We start from the raw sequence: 20,529 nt of genomic DNA, 5'->3' as shown, positions 1-20,529 counted from the left end.
ATCCATCCATCCATCTATCCATCCATCCATCCATCCATCCATCCAACCATCCATCCATCCAACCATCATCCATACATACATCCATGCATCCATCCACCCATCCTTTCATCCGTCCTTCATCTACCTACCTGCCCATTCCTCTTTGATCTCTGTCCCTCCTTCCATCCACTCTGCAGAATCAGAAAGTTCTAGTTGAGTTCAGTGCATTGGCTGAGCATCTTATCATGGGGCGGGCAGGTCCTCTGCTGGGTACAGAGCCCAGATGGTGAACAGAGCCAACGTGGTTCACCATATAGGCTCACAGCATGAAGTCTGAGCTGCTCCCATGGGGATGTCCCCAGCACCCTCGAAGGGGACCTAACAGGGGTGGTGTGAAAGGCCATCAGCCCACCTGCTTGGCCAGAACTGATTCCCTGTGTAGGGTACGTCTGTGGGGTTCTTGGAACCTGAAAAGAAGACTGGCACATAGTAGGAGCTCAATTAGTACCTTAAAATGAATGAATGAGTCCCGCATCCCATCACTGGCCATGTGCCTAACACTGGATATCCCTCCCTGGTCAAGAGTCCCCTGAGTCTCAGAGAGAAGAATTGTCTGAGCAAGAGATCAGAAAGTGCAGGAAGAACGTGTGAATGTTGAACATGAGCTGGGCTTTCACATAAGCTGGGCTTTCATGTAAAGATTCGGCCTTCGTACATTACCTTAGATCAGTAATCCTTAACTTTGTGCCCTCAGGGGCTCCCATATACTTTCTTTTTTTTTTTTAAGATTTTATTTATTTATTTGACAGACAGAGATCATAAGTAGGCAGAGAGGCAGGCAGAGAGAGATGGGGAAGTAGGCTCCCTGCTAAGCAGAGAGCCTGATGCGGGGCTCCATCCCAAGACCCTGAGACCATGATCTGAGCTGAAGGCAGAGGCTTTAACCCACTGAGCCATGCCCCAATATTAACCCATTTTTAAAAGAAAAACATTAAACACCTTATAGGTTAATGTAAGTGACATTTTTACCTCAGAAAAGTAACTATTCCCAAAACAAGAGTTTTTTGTAAAAGTAGCATTGTGTTACATTTTTATAAACCCCTTTAATGTCTGGTTTCACAGAAGACAGGTGGATTCCCATAGCCCTGTCGCCATTCATTTTGTGATGTGTTGTTTTGGTTTGTGTCAGGAAAAAATATGGCCTCATGAATGTAACAACTGGAAGAGAGAGGAGTATTTTATTTTTTTAAAGATTTTTCAAGAGAGGGAGCATGGGTGTGTGAGTAGGGGGGGAGGGGAAGAGGGAGAGGGAGAGAGAGAATCCCAAGCAGACTCCTCATTGAGCACAGAGCCCAACGTGGGGCTCGATCCCAGGACCCTGATCTCATGACGTGAGTCGAAATCGTAAGTCAGACACTCAACCAACTGAGCCACTCAGGCACCCCAAGAGAGGAATATTTTAAAATCCTTTTCAGAGAGTTGGAGATATCCTTGAATACCACATCAAAAGTCAACAAGGGGTAGTTTCTTAAAGATCAGTGCAACAGGGAAACTGAAACCCCACAATGAACATTTCATGCATTAAAATCCACTGGTCCATCTTGCCCTGCAGATGGATTTTTTTTCACCATGCGAGATGGTGCGACATCATGCGTTGGTCCTTTAGAAAACTATTATCTCATTGAGTTAGGCAGCTCTCCCAAAATTCGGTATGTTTCATGATAAAATATCAAAATATCACATTTGTCAGTCTTGCCATTACTCAGAAATATGAGAAAGCTGTCAGATGCAAGTTGCCCATAATTCTAATTTTAACTGGAAAGCCTGAATTTTATCATTGGCAACAAATACTCAGTTTTCTTCATTTTTGTGAAACTGTTGGCCAGACGCTCAAGTCTGAAGCACCATAATTTGTCTATCATTCTTTCCAGTAAAAACAATGTTCTATGAAAAAAAAAAAAAGTGGCTAGTTGAGCTTGTAACTCACTTTGGAATGCAACAGAAGTGTTTTGTGTGTATTTCACCTTCTGTGCTCGAGATTCGACAAAAGTCATAATTTTTTACGGCTTCAAGACAGATCTCAAGTGAAATATTCATTGTGGAGTGGAGGCCTTGGGAACGCAGTGACCGTGTCTCTGCCCTGATTTATGTTTTGAGTAGCCATCGTTGCTTTTGCAAATTCAGGGTGAATGTCAACCTGGTGAAAAAGGAAAATAACACCTTAGGATCACTCTAAAAAGTCTTTTTGATTTTTTTTTAAAGATTTTATTTATTTGACAGACAGAGATCACAAGCAGGCAGAGGCAGACAGAGAGAGAGGAGAGAGCAGGCTCCCCGCTGAGCAGAGAGCCCGATTCGGGGCTCGATCCCAGGACCCTGGGATCATGACCTGAGGCAGAGGCTTTAACCCACTGAGCCACCCAGGCACCCCTAAAAAGTCTTTTTGCTCCATCTCCCTGAAAGGGTCTTGAGATGTCCAAGGTCTACGTTTTGAGAGCCATTCCTCTAGATTAGGGCTTCTCAATCTTGGCACTATTGGTGTGTGTGGCTGGCTGTCCTGAGCAACGTGGGATGTTTATTAGCATCCTGGCCTTCACCCATGAGGCACCAGAAGCCCTTTCCCCCAGCCCATCTGCTGTGACAACCAAAAATATCTCCAGATGGTTTCTGGGGAACACTTCCCCTGGGGGATAGAATCATCCCTGGCTTAGAGCTTTTGTGGATAACTCTCTACTCTGGACTGCTCTAGGTCTTAGGCGACAACAGGTTCCATCTGGGGCCCAGAATGCTGTGCTGGGAGGGACTTAAGAATCACATCCAGGGGCACCTGGGTGGCTCCGTTGTTAAGTGCCTGCCTTCGGCTCAGGTCATGATCCCAGGCTTGTGGGGTGGAGCCCTGCATTGGGCTCCCTGCTCAGTGGGAAGCCTGCTTCTCCCTCTCCCACTCCCCCTGCTTGTATCCCTCTCTCATTGTCTGTCTCTCTCTGCCTGTCAAATAAATTAAAAAAAAAAAAAGAAAGAAAAAACACCCATATCCAGTTTCAGCTAGATGGAAATTAGGATTGATTAGTGATGTCTGCAATGAGTGCAAGAAGGGAGTAATAGCACTGTATGCTAGGATTGATTGATGATGTCTACTACAGATACAGAAGGAATAATGGAGGTACCTCTTGCCAGGCATTAGGGAGGCCCCTGGGGCTCTGTCTTCTGGCTGGCCTCCATCCTTGCCAAGCCTCCCTCCCATGGGCTGCTCTCCCCGCAGGTGTTCATCGAGGATGTCAGCAAGGAGTTTGTGGAGGAGTTCATCTGGCCCGCCATCCAGTCCAGTGCGCTGTACGAGGACCGCTACCTCCTGGGCACTTCGCTCGCCAGGCCCTGCATCGCCCGCAAACAAGTGGAGATCGCCCAGCGGGAGGGAGCCAAGTATGTGTCTCACGGCGCCACAGGAAAGGTGAGGCAGCGGATGCAGGGGAGGAGGGGCAGGGTGAACCCGCTAACGGGACTCAGGCAGCCAGGGTGGTCAACGGTCCTTGAGCAGTCGCACACTTTGCCAGCCCCCCACTGTCCCCCACACCCCCGAGAGGCAGGCATGATGGCCGGCAGGGTCTGAGCAGGAGGACCAGGATACGTAGGGGTGGGTATTGGGAGTGGAAGCGGCTGAGCTGTGGGTTCCGTGGGCGGGCTCTGCCAACAGTGGGAGCAGTTTGCAGACTCCACATGGAGGCTCAGGGACATCCCCCACCCGCCCAGGTCACACAGCACAGGTTGCCACACGATGGTAGTGGAAAAGGTTGGAAACCCGCGTTAGCAAAGAGGGGGTGATCCCAGCTGTGTGGTCCTTGGGGAGGCCCTTCCCCTCCCCCAGCCTCGGATTCTTCATTTGCAAAACGGGGGTGGATTGGGGAGGGGCAGGGGGCTTCCTGGTCTTAATTTGCACTGAGGGCTCCATCCCAGCACCGCACCCTGGGCGGCTCCAGCCATGGAAATGGATTGTCTCTCTGGGCTCTGGGGCCTGGGTGTGGGCAGGGCCGCACTCCCGCTGAGGGGGCTAGGAAGGCGTCATTCCGGGCCTCTCCAGACTTCTATAGCGATGGCTGCGCCCTTGTAGACACAACGCTGATGTTCTCCAGGCACATGGCTGTCTTCTCCCCGTGCATTGTCCCTCCTCCGCCCTGCAGGCATGTGTAGTTCTGTGGTTCCTTTTATAAGAACCCCAGTCATATGGGGATTAGCCCCCACCCTAGTAACTTCAACCTAACTCCATCACCTCTGTAAAGACCCTATTTCCAAATAAGGCCACATTCTCGGGTACTGGGAGCTGAAGCTTCAACTTCTCTTCTGGGGGGGGGGGGCACAACTCACCTGTGGTGCACCCCCGACTTCCAGGCCCCACGTGGACAGTGCAGACTGAGACAGAGCCCTGTGGGGCACCAGGCAGGAGAGCCCTCAGCGCCCTATCCCACAGGGGGCCGTGCTCCGGAAACAAGAGTCCAGTGTTGGCAACTCTTGGGCAATGTTACTCTGAAGATTGTAGTTTTGGGCTCTCAACATCACTGGACACCAAGCCAATAGCCCAGGCCAGGACTTGGCTCCCTAACAACCTCACCATCAGTAGACTGCACACGCCCCAGTGACGGGGAGCTCACTACATTACCGGCACCCTCGTGCTAACCTGACCCAGGCTCTGGCTCTCTGGGATTTAAAGGCACTTGCAGCCTCAATTAGGACTGAGGACATGCGACTGCAGAGTAGCCTTGCAAACAAGGGTGACCCCGGTTCGTGTCTCTGAGAGCTCATGTGTTCATTCATTCGTTGGGCTATAGGTCAGCAAGCTTCTGCTGGGCCTCTAGAAAGGGCTGGGCATGGGCTGGGTCTGGCAACGGTGTGGAGCTCTTGAGCTCCCCCTGCCCTCAAGGGGAGGAGAGGGGATGCGTGATAAGGCGGCTGCCAGAGCAGCGGGCAGGGGAGGGAGGGCTGATTATAGACATTGGCCTTGCAGGATGAGAAGGGTGTGCCCGGCAGAGGGATCCATCTGTGCAAAGGCTTGGAGCCAGGAGCCTTGAAATACGGCCTCCCTGGGAGCATGGAACCAGAGCCGGCTCCATCAGGGCTGGCTTCATGTTGAGGGCCTACAATTTGGAGCACAGGGGGGCCCCAGGCCAGATGGGGGGCACCCAGTGATTTCCCCAGTGGGGTGTTTGGGATTGTTCTGGACTCAAATGGTGGGCTTCTATGGAAGAAGGGAACTGGCAGGTTTCTCACCCAGACCCGTGGCCCTAGCGCTCACCAACAGCCTAGTCGTGAGCACCTTTGGAGCAGGAGGCCAGAGCCAGGCTGTTTGGACAGGGATGTGCATGTCGCCTTCCACTGAGAGCTGTAGGGCAGGGTGGAGCGGAGCCCAGAGGTCCAGGACTCAGGGCTTAGGGCCCATGCAGTTGTGTTCAGATCCCGGGTTCCCTGCTTTTGGGCTGTGTGACTTCACCCCCATGAGCCTTCATTTCCTTGTCTGTAAAATGGGAGCAAGTGGAACTAGCTCATGGGGCAGTTTGGGAGCGATGAGCAGGATAACTGCAAAAGCGCTCAGCACAGGGCTGGCGTGCAGGGACCGCTCGGTTCACTCGGGACCGGAGGGGACTGCCTCACTCGTCTGAGGGTCAGACCTGTACTGGGGGCTCCAGTACAGAGAGGAAAGTCAGGGAGAACAGAAGTCAGTGCGGAATAAAGAAGTTTCCCAGCCATCTCATTTGCGCATATTGAAGTGGGCTGAGCAGTGAGCACCCTGTTCCTGGAGATGTTTAAGCGGAGGCCAGATCAGGATTCTGGAAGGGCTTGTGCCCGGAGAGGGTCCCTCCAGTGGTAGCCCCAGGACTGAGAATGGGTGGCATTCAGGGCTGGTGGAGTGAATGTGCATGTGGTGGGTCTGGCCCTGGTTTGGGAGATTCAAGGGTCTTGGGAGACACACACCCCCTACCCTAGCCTCCGCAAAGCTGCCAGTAGCCACCTGCTGCTGTGTGCGCTTCTCAGTTTGACCACAGGAGGGCACCAGAGGCTTGGCTTTGAGGCCTTGGGTTGGGTTGCTGACTGGAGAAAAGCCGCTGGAAAGGCCATCACCCCCAGGATCCTAGGGTCCTACTGGGGGTCCGCAGGACTCGGGTTCCAAAAAGAACACCCCCTCCAGACGTTCTTTGGCCTCCAAGACTAGATGTTGGAAGGCCTTGGGAGGGGAGTGCTACCCTGGATCTCTATCTCCCCTGGGATTATTGGGTAAGACCTACTGCTGTGCCTTAGTTTCCCGTATTTACAGAAGCAGGGAGAGCCACCCCCCCCCCAAAGTCTCTGGAGACAATTTCCTAGAACTGAGGGGTGTAAATAGGGAGAGCCAGGCAGGCCCGGGGTGGGGTCCAGAGAAATGCCAAGTTTGCGGCAGGAAGTTAGGGAGCAGAGGAGCCGGTGGCCTGCCGTAGCTTATGGCCTGGTGGCTGGGGGCCAGTGTCTGTGACTTTACATTCTGGGAGGGGGGCTTGTGGCCCCGGGTGGAAGAACCGAGGCCGGGGGGTCAGGCTGGCAAGCCCAGAGAGACACCAGAGGACCCTTGGCAGTTTTTGGCAAGGGGGTCCCAGTGCAGAAAAAGCTGGAGCATTAGCAGACGGCCGGGGCTCCCCCCACAGGTGGAGATGCTGACGTGGCCAGTTCTGAGGCTGTGGCCATGTGGAAACTCAGCCCCCAACCTGCCCCAGCTCCTGAGTCGCTGATGGAGGAAACCAGGGCCTCGGGAGCCCCCGTCCAACCTCCCAGAAGTCGCATTCACGTGTGTGTTCATTCTCCCCGAGGATTTATCCAGCACTGGCCCTCCTCCATGCATGGGCTCTGGGAGGCACCCAGGAACTTAGGAGCCCTAACCCAGCAGGGGGTTGAACCACAGGGGAACAAGAGTTAGCCAGTGACACCAAGGGGGAAGGGTACCCCAGGCCACAGGAACAGCCCTTGCAAAGGCCTGGAGGTGGGAGGCAGCATCCCTCCCAGGGCCCACCTGCTGCAGAGCTCAAGCTGGGGCTCACCCTCCACGCCCCACCCACTGCCCTCCCCTGTGGAGAGCTGCACAGAAGCTGGGGTAGCCCTTCCGGGGCCTCCCCCCGGCCCAGTTTTGGAAAAAGGGCCTGGAAATATGAGCCAGACTCGGGCAGGGGTATGGGGAGCAGTTTTGTAAAAGGCGCCATCTGTATGGTTAGCCCAGGAACAGATGGGCAGACCCCCCACCAACCCCCACCCCCTCCGGTCCCTGTGGGTGCTGCACCCACACTTACATACGCCTGTACGTGTATCAGCACGTGGACACACATGGTGTGGAGGGTGCAGCTCTCTCCTCTCCCGGGAGAGCAGCCAGGAGCTGCCCTGGCGCACAGGGTCCTGGGGCTCAGTGGGCGGGGCGGGGGGACTGGACCCACCTTGGCTCTACATCGGGACAGAGGCTGTTTGGCTTCTGGGAGGGTCTCTGACTCTGGAACAGATGGGTGTCCCCATGTGGGTCTGAATGGGCAGACAGCCGCCCAGCAGGCCTGTCCAGGGAAGCACAAGCTGCCATTGTACTAGGGGAACATGAAGCCGTGGGGGGAGAAATCACTAGGAGATGTAGCACCCTGTGCTTTCCAAGTCTGACATGGATCTGCCTTTCGTGGTAGCTGCCATTGCTGAAGGAACTGGGCTGGCCATGGGGTCCTTGGGCACATGTCCCTGGCTGTGCCTCAGTTTCCCCACCTGTAAGGCAGGGATAATAATAGAGCCTACCTTCTGGGGGACTGCTGTCAGCTGTGAGGACTCAGTGAGTTTAAGTCTGGAGCTCGGACCAGTCATCTGAAGGTGAGGTCTTAGGACAGAAATGTCTGCTGGCTGTGTGACCCCAGGCAGGTGACATCACTCCTCTGAGCCTCGCTCTTGTCATCGGAAAGCCGGGGTGCATACCCCACTGGCCCCGCGTGGCTCTATCCCCAGTGACAGCAAGCGCCTAGTGGGTGCTCATGCCAGGGCTGGGCCGGCGGGCAAGTGGGGTGGCGGGTTTGGCGCAGCTCAACCCCCCCTCCCCGAGAGGCACAGGACGGTGGGGTTGGGGGGCAGCCTCAGTCCCTGGGCTCCTGGCTCCTCCGCCGAGAGGGGCTGAGATCTGCGTTTCCATGCCGCCTGACAAGACTCTGGAAAATAACATGTCATTCCCGCCGCCGCCTCGCTGGGCCCGTGCAGTTTTCACAGTAGGCGAAAGGTCCCTCTGTTATTTCCGCAGCTTAAGTCCCCCCTCCGGGTGCCGAGCTGATGGGAAGCAGGCAGGACGCTGGCAGCCCTTGCGTCTGCATGCCAGGGAGGGGGGTCACACGAGGCTTCCGTCTGCAGCGGAGGACGTGGGCGCAGAGAGGCCGCGCAGCCCTTGGGGGTGGGGGCTGGGGGCTCTCGAACTGGTCCCTTCTGCTGGGACCTCAGCTTCCCAGAGCAGAGCCGAGGATAAAGGGCCCTCAGTGGTCCCCTGGTTCCACCCATTCCCTGCCACGTGGCAGCGACTGTAGATGGGGAAACTGAGGTTCGCCGAGGCAACAGGCTTCCCAGTTTTATGGATATGAGGAGCGCAAGCACCACGGAGCCCGAGCCCCAGACTCGGGCTCTGGATTGACATGGATGAGTCCAGGCGGGGAGGAAAACTTGAGGAAGAAACCGAGATCTAGGCAGCTGGGGGTTGCCTGGGGAAGGACCGGGATCTCGGCGGGGCCAGACCCCCAGCCTCAGGCACGCGCAGGGCCCCTGAAGCGTGTACATATACGACGGTACGTGTGGGTGCCCTGCCGCATCCCCAAATGCCTGTGTCCCCGTCCTGCCACACGCCCCCGCACACGTGCCCCCCCCCATGCACACACACGTCACACAGCACGATGTGCACAGAAGTCGCGGCAGTCACACCCGGGTGCCCGGGGAGCCCTGTGTTCTTGTCCTGACTCTGCCCGGAGGGCAGGAGCTGGGCTTTCCCCTCTAAGACCAACCATCATTTTTCAAAGGGAGTATGCACCGTGGGGGCTTTCGAGGTTGGGGTAAGAGGAGAGCCATGCAGGGGGCCTGCCCTGAGCAGCCCCCCAGTCCGAGGTCAGCAGTCGTGAGGGGCAGCTCCTGCCTCCCGGACCCCCAGGCCCCCGTCCCCGCCCCTGTGCTATGGCTCCTGACCACCCCCTTCTCCGTGTTCCAGGGAAATGACCAGGTCCGGTTTGAGCTCACCTGCTACTCACTGGCCCCTCAGATTAAGGTAAGATGCTGCCCTCCCCTCGGGGTGGGTGCTGGGAGCTAAGGTCCCTGGGTGGGGGGAGGGCAGGGTATGGAGTCCGGGAGTTTCCACAGAACGGGACAGAGGGCACCTGATCCCCCGGGTGGGTGGTGCCCGTCTTGCTGTGGAGAGACCGTGGGTTCATGCCAGACGCAGGGGACCGGCACTGTCTCTGACCATCAGCCCCTCCCAGAGGTACCACCTAGGGGTCTGGGGAGATGAGAGCGTGGGACAGAGAGATGCGGCGCCTTCTGGCCAGTGTCCTCAGTGTTCCCGGATTTAGCTTCTTGGGTGCAGGCTGGGACATTGCTGCCCTGTTTCTGGGGTTCTCATAGCCCACTCAACCCCGGTCAGGGTCACCCAGCTAAGGCCCTAGCTCTGTCTGTCTGTCTGACCCCCAGCATCCTGGAGCCCCTCCCTGGGGTGGGAATCAACCGCCCCTGCCCATCCAGCCTGACCTTGGCCCTGGGCCTGTGTCCCTCTGTCTGTCCATCCACTCCTTCCCTCCTTCCTTCCTTGCTTCATTCGGTATGCACCAGGCGCCCACTCAGTGCAGGCCCTGGGCCAGGCTCCTGGCATTCAGAGCCATAGTGTGTAACCGATGTGAGCCCTATGGGGATTTAGATTTTTCTAGCGGCCCTGTTAAAACAAACAAACCAAAAAGAAAATTAAAAAAAGATAAAGAGCAACAGGTGACATCATTTTAATGCTATATTTTATGGAACCCTGTGTACCCGAATAGTCTCATTCAATCTGTCACGGAGATGAAAACATCCATCGTGAGCTGTGTTCCATTCCTGTCCCAAGTCTTTGAGATCCGCGGCAGCCCGTCTCGGGTGGCACCGGCCACATCGCTGGCCCCAGGGGCCATGGGTGGCTTGTGCCACTGGACTGGGCCACGCTGGCCTAGGTCTAAGCTCCTCAGAGGTCACTTGGACCTCAGGCTGAAAAAGATTTGCCTTCTAAGGTCTGACAGGGCCCTCGGGGAGGAGGGGGGTCCCTTTTTTTCCATCTTTCTTCCTTTCATGCTTTTTTAAGTGGAACATCGTTCCCTGTCCCTTTAACCAGCCGCAGCATCTTGCTGGCTGGGAGTGGCCTGGAGCTAAGGCGCTTCAGTGACCCCTTCGGACCCCAAACACTGGGCAGCTGAGAAGTCCTCAGAGGTGGCCGCGAGCTGGCCGCCTGCAGACGGGTAGCCACGGGGGCTTTCTCCTGACCCCCGCTCCCTCGGTTCCCACAGTAGCTTGGGGGGCCAGGTGTCCTGTTTCTGAAACTTTGTCCATAGAGGGCAAGGCAAGGGGGGGGAGGCGGAAGGCCACAGCTGGTTTCTGGGAGCTCCCAGGGCCGGGGCTTCTCATTCTAAGGCAGGGGGCAGGGGTGGGGGTTGCCCAGGACAGCTCACCAGCAGAGGCAGGGGCCCGGCTGGCTCCAGGGCTGGGTGGGGGCTCTTCCTGGGGACTGCCTTTCCACCTCCAGGCTGATGGAGCTCCTGTGAAATGAGCTCAGTGCCCCCAGTCAGGCTCCCACGCCCCCTCCTTCCCCGCCCCCAGCGGCTCTGGGGAGCAGAGGGAGAGAAAGCAAGAGAAATGGGTAGAGAGCACCGTCTGTTGTCCAGGCCCCCCGTCCCGGAGCAGGAGCGTCTGCAGCCCTGTCCATCCCCTCTGAGTCCCCAGGCCATGGGAGTGGGTGTACTGGCCTTGCCAGCAAGAAACACGAGGCCTGTCAAGGTTGAACCCCAAGTCTCAGAGAGACGGAAGCCCAGAAGGACAGGGACCCAACTAGGGGACGCAGGGCCTTCCTGCCACGGAGCCCGGGCCACCCCCAGTGTAGCCGGTCCTGTCCTTCCCCTGCCTAGTGGGGCACCTCTGCCTGCATGGGCTGTATCCTCGCTGGAGACCCCAGGTGAGCAGTGGGTGTTCCAGGCCCCTCAGCACAGAGGCCGGCTCTGCCGGGTCAAGGGCCCACAGAAGCCAACATCCGGGCTCTCCGGGCCACCTGACCCCTTGCCCCGCACCCAGGTCATCGCCCCCTGGAGGATGCCCGAGTTCTACAACCGGTTCCAGGGCCGCAATGATCTGATGGAGTATGCAAAGGTATGGCTGCGTCTCCCCAAACATCCTCAGCCCTTGCCTGCTGCCCCCAGGGGCCTAGCCCTCTTGAGGGGCAGACTGGACAAGTCGCACCAGGCTGGGGGCCGATCCCCGTTCTGGGGCAATGGTAGGAGGGGGTAGGGGGGGGATACTGAATCTCTGCCCATGCTGACCCCGCCCACTGCAGCTCAGTGGCACCTGTTCCCGGAGGGGCGGCCCCCGCAGAGGTGCGGTCACTGCCTGGGCTGGGCATCTCCACGGAGAGTCCTCAGTCTGCCTCCCCTTCTCCCTCCGCCCCTGTGGGAGGTGTGAGGGAGGTGCTCTCTGGCCGGCAATTACGGGGCTGCTCATTGTCCCCAGCTCTCTGTCGGGGACAGGTAGGCGCTCCGAGGGGCCATGGCAGACAAAGGCTTTTGTCGAGCCAGCCCTTTTGAAGTACAAGTTGCAATAAAACATATTAGAAGTTTTGCATCAAAGGTCCTTAGCCGCTCCCCGGGGTCCCTTTCTTTTTAGCGACTCGATGGCAGCCCTTGACAAACAGCCTCAATCAATCAGACTGGGGAAAAGCAACTCGGTGCACACACCAGAAAATTGCTCGGGTTTTAAATAGCAGTCACCGGGGCTGGCTGTGAGCTCCTGCAGCAGCCAAGGTGCCGCGTGGCAGGGGACGCGGCGGGGACCCAGCCCGGCCCCGGCCGCCAGCATCCCATTAAGACCTGGAGGGCTTGGAGGAAAGATCTCCTGTACCATCTGTTGTTTTATTATTAAGAGGGGAGTTTACAAGAGCAAGCCCATATGTTGCCAAACAAATTGTCAAATCGCAGAGCTATTAAGAGAACCGGGGTGGGTGAGGCTTCCCACCCCCCTTCCTCTCCTTGAGACAGAATATGGAGCCTCGGTTCATCTTTAAGAATAATGAATTGGAACCCCCGCCCCGCTTCACTCCTGGTTCAAGAGAGGGCCGGGGTGACCCGTGCCTTGCCCTTCGTTTCCGTTAAGCCCCAAACAAAAGCGACTCCTGGTGTTGTCCCAGCAAAGATGAATTTCAGGCGTGTTGTGGGCCCGCCTTCCCAGATTTTGGGGGCGAAGTCCCTTCACGGAGCTTCCGTCCCCCGTAATCTTGGAGCAGGAAAGCATGGTGAGGAGAGGGGCCCTGGCGGGGTGGGGGCGGGGTGTGTGTGGGCGTCCCAGGCCTCGGAGCCTCCCTGGGCGGCTGGTACCGCATGGAGCTCTGGGGAACCTGGGCACACTCCGGGAGGCCGCGTCTCTGCACCCAGGAAATGACCAGAATGACTGAGCAGCAAGTGGGCTTTGTCCAAAATGCAGAATCAGACAGCTGATTCTGCCAAGACAGAAATCAATGGCACTTTGAAAACCCCCTGCTTTCAAGACCCGCAAGTTGCCAAGGCCAAAAGGTGCGGTAGGAGAGCCACACACACACATTCACTCCACTCCCCCCACCCATCATCCTGTCGTAAGCATCGTCACCGTAATTAATTTCTTTTAAAAAGGCCAGCGGACCAGGGAGGGGGCTGGAAGGCAGGGCCGTTGCCGGTGTACTTGTGGGAAGGTGGTTTTGTTTTCTGTCCTCAACTGCAGTAAGAGTTTCTCGATGGGGGTGGTGCAGGCGGGGACAAAAATCTCTCTGGTCAAGGGACTATTTCTGGCGCACGTGTGTGTCTCGCTGCAGAGGGGAGCTGCCCAGCCCGTCCGTCGCCCTTTCTTCCCTGCCTCCTCTCCTTGCTCCCACCACGACAGTGGAGGCCCCGTGGGAAGGAAGGTGAAAGTGTTTCCAAGCCCCCCCCCCAAAACAAAGGCTGCGGGGAACCCATCTGCCGGCTCTCTGGGCCCCCAGCCCTGGGGTTCCAGCTCTTGCCCGAAGTCGTGGTCACCACTCGGGGTGGGGGGTGAGTGCCCCCCCGATATTGAGCAGCCTCTAAATGAGGTGTCCCTGTTTGCTCACGAGGTTTAAATTGAAGAGTACACAAATCCCAGAATAGACTTGGACTTAAAAAAACAACAACAAAAAAGAAACCCCGCATCTGGAGGGTTTTAGCTTCATTTATTTTGAGATCTTAAGGTGGTGAGTAAGGAAACCTGGAGGAGCCTGGAGGCCTCCTGTGGCGGGACTGAGGGCAGATCATGTGTGGCCCCGACAGGAGAGACGGGGTGATGCTGGTGGGGGCCACAGGGACCGGGGCTGGCCAGGTTCTAGGACCTTGGATTGGGGGGGGGCAAGGTGCTGAAAGGGGCTTGGGAAGCAAAGCGTCCGGTCTCACTGCCTTACAGAGGCCTGGGAGGGCCACTTAGCTACCTTGTGCCCCATAAGAAAGGGGAGCAGAATGTAATGTGCATGTTGGATTCCAACCAGGTGTCAAGCCGGGACAGCACAGGGGGGCTAAGGGGTCAGCCTTGTCCTTAATCCCAAAGGCTGAGTGAGGTGGGCCTTCAGAGTGATCGCCAACACCGTTCAGACCCAGGGTCAAGGTTGGGATGAGTTTTCTCCTTGAACAATGGATTGAACCATTTGGAAGCCAGGCTAATTGGAACCACTAGGGGAGGCTAGAGCCGGTAGGGGGTGTAGCTGGGATGTTCCTTAAAGGGTTGCAGAGTCATGTGGTGATTGTGCAAGGCAGGGGGACAGGAGTGGCTCCAGAACATGTGGGGGGCGGGGTACCGTAAACAGGTGCCAGGAGCTAGGAGCCCTTTCCCCAAGCGATACTGAGTACGGTGCGGGCGCGCGCCTCGGTTGAGATCTACAGTGGAAGTTTGGGCCCTTCCCACACCCCAGCTCATGGGGGTCGCAGAGGGGTGGGGTCAGCAAGCGGGAAGCCTCTGGGACACTGCCTGGCACACCCTAGTGCTTCAGGGCCCACAAAGTATAGACTCAGAGAATCTTCTGGAAGGAACCTCCAAGGTCAGTGTCCACTCCATGATATCTTAGACACAGAGCCTTGTAGTTTCTGCACAGGCGTGTCCAGTAGTGGGGCCCTTGCTCATTCCCCCGGCAGCCAGGGCTGTGGGGAGGGGAAGGAGATGGAGGGGTGCAGGTCTCGACAGCACGAGGACCAGAGTTTGGGGAATGTCCACAGCCTCATAAGAAAACCAAGGCAGCTGGGCATGGCTCTCAGGCCACCTTCAAGCTGCCTCACACTGGCCCCGTGTCACTTCTCACCACAGCAACACGGAATCCCCATCCCGGTCACCCCCAAGAACCCATGGAGCATGGACGAGAACCTCATGCACATCAGGTAAGCGAGACGTCCCACCTGTGCGCTGCGCTGCCCCGCATCTGGGAGCACCTGCCTCCCCAGAGCACCTGTAGCCTTGGTAGTGGTCTCCTCCTGCCCCTCGCCCAGTGCTCCCTGCTGCTGCTGCTGCTCACTCCCTGCAGGGCTGGGGCGGGGTGGGGGCTGGTGTCAGGGGGTAGATAATAGGCACCTGCCCTTGGCTGGGGTGTCAGGGAGGGCTTCTCGAAGGAAGTGACATTTGAGATGAAAACTTCAAGGATGAGAAGGGACTGACTGTCCAAAGTGCGAGGGGGAGAGTGTGTTTAAAGCAGAGAGAACAGCATGTATGAAGCCCCCCGCCCATGGGAAGCCCCAGGCTCCTTCTTGCAACCTGCAGCGCCCACAGCCAACCGTGGGAGCCCCAAAATGTTCCGGGCAGGGTTAGCTGCAGTTGCTCTGCCAGAGAAAGAAGAGCAGACCAAGCTTATGTTGGGGAGGGTGTCTCGCTGCCCCTCCCCACCTGATCCCCTGTCTTCCTCTCCCCCCTTACAGTTATGAGGCTGGAATCCTGGAGAACCCCAAGGTAAGCCCCCCACCCCCACAGTCTCCTGTGAACGGCGCTACCCGTCTTTGGTGGTAGCGACTCTGACTCCGTGCCGATGCTGTCTGATGTGATGGTAGCCTAATTTGAAATTTCACGGGGGCCGGGTGTGGGCCTGGGGCCCGACCCTTCCCCCAGCCCCTCCTCCGCCTGCCTACTCCACGCTGCTGCGTTTTGAGACCCCCCCCCCCACCCACCCACCACACTCTTTCTAATTGCCACTGGGATGAATAGGGGAAGGAAATATTTCAGGGCAGCATGGAGAGAGTGTGTGATTGTAAGACAATAAAGAAGCAATTAGGCAGATGAGACACTTGTGGGAGGGCCCCCAGCCTGTGCCTACCAGCTCTCAGGCTGCTCCTGCTGCACTGGGGTTGGGGGGTGGGGGGGTGCCAGTGGCACAGATTAGAGCCTCAGGACCCATTTGTCTGGGTTTGTGTTCCGCAGCCGCCCCAGGCAGGCCGCCCTGATCCCCTGTCCCCAACCTCGTAGACTGGCCAGGCAGGGCCTCGGCCCTGTTTGAAGTTTAGGATTTCTGTCCCTGGGGGGTTTCCCTTTGTATCTCCCCCTGCCACCATGGGAGATGGGGTGGGGGTGGGGGTCTGGCAGGATGAAATCCATCCTGGGAAGAGAAAAATCTCTTTGTCCCTGAGGGAATGTGTCCCCGTTCCCTGGCTCAGCCCCACACCCAGGGCGGCTGGTTTGGGGGTGGGGTGGGCTGCTTGTCTGACGGTCGGGAAGAAGCGTGCTCGGGCAGCTGGGCCCGGGGGATCCAAGAAGGCCAGCTGGAGGGCAGGACGCCCCCGTGGTGTTGGGGAGGGTGAGAAAGCTGGAGCCCGGCCCTGGGGTCCTGGGTTGGCTCCAGCAGGGACCCAGCCGCTGGGTCAGCGTTAGTGACAGTGAAACAGCTACCAGCAGCCGATGCTGGGACGAGGCCTGGGTTTATAGCATTTTCTTGGCTTACTTTCCTTGGCTGCTGGCTGTACGCGCCCTCGTCTTATGGGCGAGGAAACCGAGAAACCAAGGCCCAGAGAAGTGACTCACCCCATATCTCTCAGGAGCCGGCCCTCCTGCCTCTGTGGTGCCCCCTAACGCCGCACCACCCCCCCCCCCCCTGCCCCACCGTCCCATGCTTCACTCTGCCCAACCGTGTCACTCAAGAGAGCCCGCACCCTTGCCCCCTGGGGGCTGATGGCCCCATGGGGCTGCTGCCTGCTGGCCACAGGTTTTTCCAGTTCATGCTCTGTTGACCCCACGACACTCAGGCCAGCCACCCCTAATTAGCCAGTCAGTCAGCACCGAGGGGGGCGGGCGAGGCTGAGCCCTGCACAGGCCAAGCTGCACACGGGCCCGCACAGGCTGGCTGTCCGGTTGTCCGGCTGTCCGGCTGTCCGCTCTACCCGCCTCCCAACAGCCCATAGCGCTCTCACCGGGACTCGGGGAGCAGAGGCGCGGCCAGAGGGGAAATGGCCCCTGGGGCCAGGGCTGGGGGTCCAGATGGCTCTGTGACCCTGGGCAGGTTTTTCCCTTCCGGCCTCCTGTCTCAGGAAGGCAGTGGTTGGATGAGTTGGTGCCAAAGAGAGACTTTTCAAGGATTCTGCCGTCGATTGATCACGGTGGGAAGGTCGATGCATCAGTCACCCTGAGATAAGAAACCAGGTCTGCATCGCGACGCTTCCACTTACTGCTGTGCACTCTTGGGCAAGTTACGCAACCTCTCTGAGCCTCTGATTCCTCCTGCACACAGTGGGACAACCCAGCCCTTCCCTTCTGCAGCACAGAAAGCTCTTGGCCTATCCCTCCACCTCAGTTCTGGATAGAGCCAGGGGTCCCTCTCTGCCTCCTCAGACGGGCTCAGATTGTTTCTGGAGAAATGGGCCAAGATCCTCCCAGGACCCCTCCCCGGAGGCAGGGAAGGCTGGGCTGGGTGTGAGAGAGAGGAAACCTCATTCCCACTGAGAAGTACAGGGTGAGGCTGAGGAACCCAGGCTCTGGCTTTCTGGGCCTGCCCTCCTTTATCAGGGAGCACCCCCAGGCTAAGCCTCAGGACCCTCCCTTGCATCCCCGGGGGGTCCCTGCCCCCCCCCACCTGGTGGACATGGTCCTCCGGATCTCTGGAGTTAGGAGGCAGTCACTAGGGGCTCTGTGTTACCCTCCAGAAGGAGAGTTCCTGCGCACCCCCGCCCCACCGCCCTGGCCCCCTCGGGAGGAGATGGGGAGACCGGGCTTAAGGGAACCCGGTGCCCCCTCCCCCTCTCCAAAAAAAGCCCCGAGACCTGCCGAAGGGAGGGTCTGAAGGCAGATGGTGGAGCCATTTTCTGCCTCCGTGAGGGCTGATTGAAGGGCAATGAGGCAGCTAATGCGAAGAAAGATAGAAATTTACTTGCTTTAACTTCATACGGCACCGAGTGAAAGAGTTCATTCAGTTGCCGGGCCGCCATATCTGACGGATGAATAAACCATTTGCGGCATCGATCATGCCTCTACATCATGGTTTAGTTCATGGGCCATTTGCTTCCAATTTCTCCTTCTCAGCCCTGTTTCATGCTTTCTTTCGTCCTCCCCCCCCCCCCCCCCCCCCCCTTTCCCCCCTCCTTTTTTTCTTCCCTCTCTCCCCCCCCCCCAACCCCCCCCCCTCCCAGATGACATTGGAAGTGAGCCCTCCCGCTGGGTTGGATAAATAGAAGGTATTGATACTCGGCAACAAACTATTTGTCATTTGAACTGGGCTTTTAGGAGGGCGAGTAAAAAGAAGGCAGGCGCCCAGCCACCTCGGAATGCAAAGCAAATGCCGCTTTATTTCTATTTAGTTATTTTATTTAATCGGCGCTGTCAGGGTGTCGGAAGCCACGCCGGCTGCCTCCGACGTGCCCCGTGGAGTGCGTGTCGCCCGTCCTGCGGGTCTGCCCACCTCCTCTCTCCTTCCAAGGGCAGGCCCGCTCATCCCTTTGGGGCTTCCTGGAGAAGCGTGGCGGGAGAAGGTCAGGCGGGCAGGTGGAGATGGGGGGAAGCAGCTGTGGGTGGGGGTGTGGAGGCTGGCAGTACCGCTACCCTGTCGCTACCCTGTTTTGAGTTCCTCCTGGGCAGGGGGGGGGGCTGGCAGTGTGCCCCCCACCACCCCCCGCCGGGCAGGCAGGCAAAGGGGCTTGGAGTCACGTTGGACACCCAGAGACCCAAGCCCTGATTCACTTTGCCTTTTGGCCAAGGGTGGATGGTCATCGGGCCTGTCTGTGCCCAAGGAATCCAGTGCTTGGCAGATCCAGCCGGGCCTGGGGGAGCTCGGCATTTCTCTGAAACCACCCGAACCCTGTCCGCATCCTTAATGATGCTGGCTCTCTCTGGCCAAAGCCCTTGGTGCTGTTTCTTAGCCCTTAGGTTTCTAAAGTGGCTGGGAAACAGCAGGGGGTGATGGAAAGAGCACTGAACAGGGAGTCCAGAATCCCCACACACTGGGGCTTCCACACTACTGGGGGCAGGCACTATGGTGTGGTCAAGCCACTTCTTGGCCTTGGTTTTCCACCCGGTCCATGGAGGCTTCAGGTGTAGGGTCCCTAAGGACCCTTTCCCTCTTTGGGTCTGTCTTTGGGGCCAGTTCTGGGTCCTTATTCCCACCGGAGAAATGGAAACATGAGGGGATGCAGCTGGTCCCACATCACACAGCAGCGGGGAGGTGCCAGGTCCACCACAGGCCACTGTCTGAGCTCAGACGTTAGAGCTAGAAGGCCCCGCCGTCGCCCTTGCCTGGGACCGAGATGTGCCTAGGGGTGCGGGAGCCAGGGTGGCTGGTCACCTGGACGTAGAGCCAGCAAGTGAAGTGACCACAGGTGAGGGACCCAGGGCACTTCTACTCACCAGGCCTCCTGCCTCCTGGCGGGGTCGGGGGCTCTTCTGGGAGGCCCTACCCGGAGTCCTTTCCGGTTGTCGTCCCCACCTGCAGAGCAGACTCTGGCTCGCACCTGGTCCTCCCTGGTGTTTTCTTAAGTAATGTTCATGTCCAGTAAAAACTATAAAGACTCTCTATATGCTTAAGGTGTCCCTCCCCCTTGGCCTATATTTCTTCACTTATAGATAAGGTGACAGCACTTGACCTTCTTACCCAGCGGGGCTGCTGTGAGCCCAAAGGAAGCCGCAGACGGACGGAAAGTAACAAGCGAATGTCCACAGGGTCTCGAAAGCAAAGATTTAAGGGCCTGTCCCAGGGCATCCCAGGTGGGAACAGCTGGGTCCCGAGGTGCCTACAGCAGAGACAGAGCAGTCAGGCCGAGAGGTGCTCCCCAACCTCCTTGGTGGCTAGGGTCCAAGCACAGCTTGGGGGGCCCCTGGGCCTTGGGCTTTGGGAGCCGGGAGGGACTTGGAGAGCCCCAGGCAGCCAGTGGCCCCCTCTACACACTGCATCAAGACGAGAGGCCCGTTTTCCAACACGCCCAAGGAAAAATATACATAAAGGTTGATGTGTTTTCAAATGGGTTTTTGCTTTGCTCTTCTCTTTTCTCCCTGTGAGTATTAACCTCGAGGACCCCGGGGACGGCTCGGCTCGCCAGAGCACCTGCTGGGGTCACGCGTAGTCATTAGCTTTGCGGTCAGTGCAGAATAAACCCCATTTCCCCGCGCCTGGGAGAGCGAGCGCCCGCTCCCCGGAGGCCCACGGCTGCCTCGCTCCTCCAAACTCACACTTTTCTTGCCTGACTTGTTCCTTCGCTGCTATTCTACCTCCAGCTGTGGGGGCGTCGAAGAAAAAGATGAGATCAAGTTGAGGGGAAAAATTGTCTGATTTCTTGAGCCCTTTGTTTCCCAGGCCCCTGGCAAGCGGGGGCCGGCTTCGGGCTGGGGACTGGGAGGCCCACGGGTCTGTGTCAGTCAGTGGCAGGTGCCACAACCCCTGGTTCTGGGGAAGGGGTGCAGATCTCCGTGGGAGGTGGGGGTGCAGGGTGTGCGGGGACCTCGGGGCACGGCTCGGCTCCGGACACCCCATCCTCCAGCCTCTTTCTGTCTTTTGTCAGAACCAAGCACCTCCAGGCCTCTACACAAAGACCCAGGACCCCGCCAAAGCCCCCAACAGCCCTGACATCCTTGAGATCGAGTTCAAGAAAGGTAGGTGCCCACCTGTCGGGACTCTTTGCCCTCTACCTGGGAGCCTGGGCACGAGCCCACTGCATCCCTCCTGTGTTTCTGGAAGTCAGAGCTCAGGCGGGGGCTTCAGGGACTCCTAACCACCCCCTTCCCAGGACGGCGTGGTCCGTGGAAGCCTCCAGACTTGAAAGGAGAGCACCTTCAGCCGCCCATCATGTGGGCTCATGGATACCAGGTCTGGAGTGAGAGCATTCCAGTCCCTAA

General features: G+C 57.9%; 1 protein-coding gene across 3 annotated transcripts in view; it reads left to right on the top strand.

Moving 5' to 3' along the window:
• Nucleotides 1–20,529, top strand: part of ASS1 (argininosuccinate synthase 1) — a 51,933-nt gene that overhangs the window by 9,481 nt on the left and 21,923 nt on the right. For all 3 annotated transcript variants that reach the window (XM_059410537.1, XM_059410535.1, XM_059410536.1), the window contains exons 5-10: nt 3,242–3,430; nt 9,200–9,256; nt 11,293–11,367; nt 14,545–14,615; nt 15,147–15,177; nt 20,196–20,286. In XM_059410537.1, coding sequence (XP_059266520.1) covers nt 3,242–3,430; nt 9,200–9,256; nt 11,293–11,367; nt 14,545–14,615; nt 15,147–15,177; nt 20,196–20,286 — 514 coding nt within the window. The remainder of the gene's footprint in view (nt 1–3,241; nt 3,431–9,199; nt 9,257–11,292; nt 11,368–14,544; nt 14,616–15,146; nt 15,178–20,195; nt 20,287–20,529) is intronic.

This window comes from Mustela nigripes, chromosome 9 (assembly GCF_022355385.1).
Source record: "Mustela nigripes isolate SB6536 chromosome 9, MUSNIG.SB6536, whole genome shotgun sequence".
NCBI lineage: Eukaryota > Metazoa > Chordata > Mammalia > Carnivora > Mustelidae > Mustela > Mustela nigripes.
Note: the sequence above shows the minus strand (reverse complement) of the source record. Positions and strands in the feature narration are given on the sequence as shown.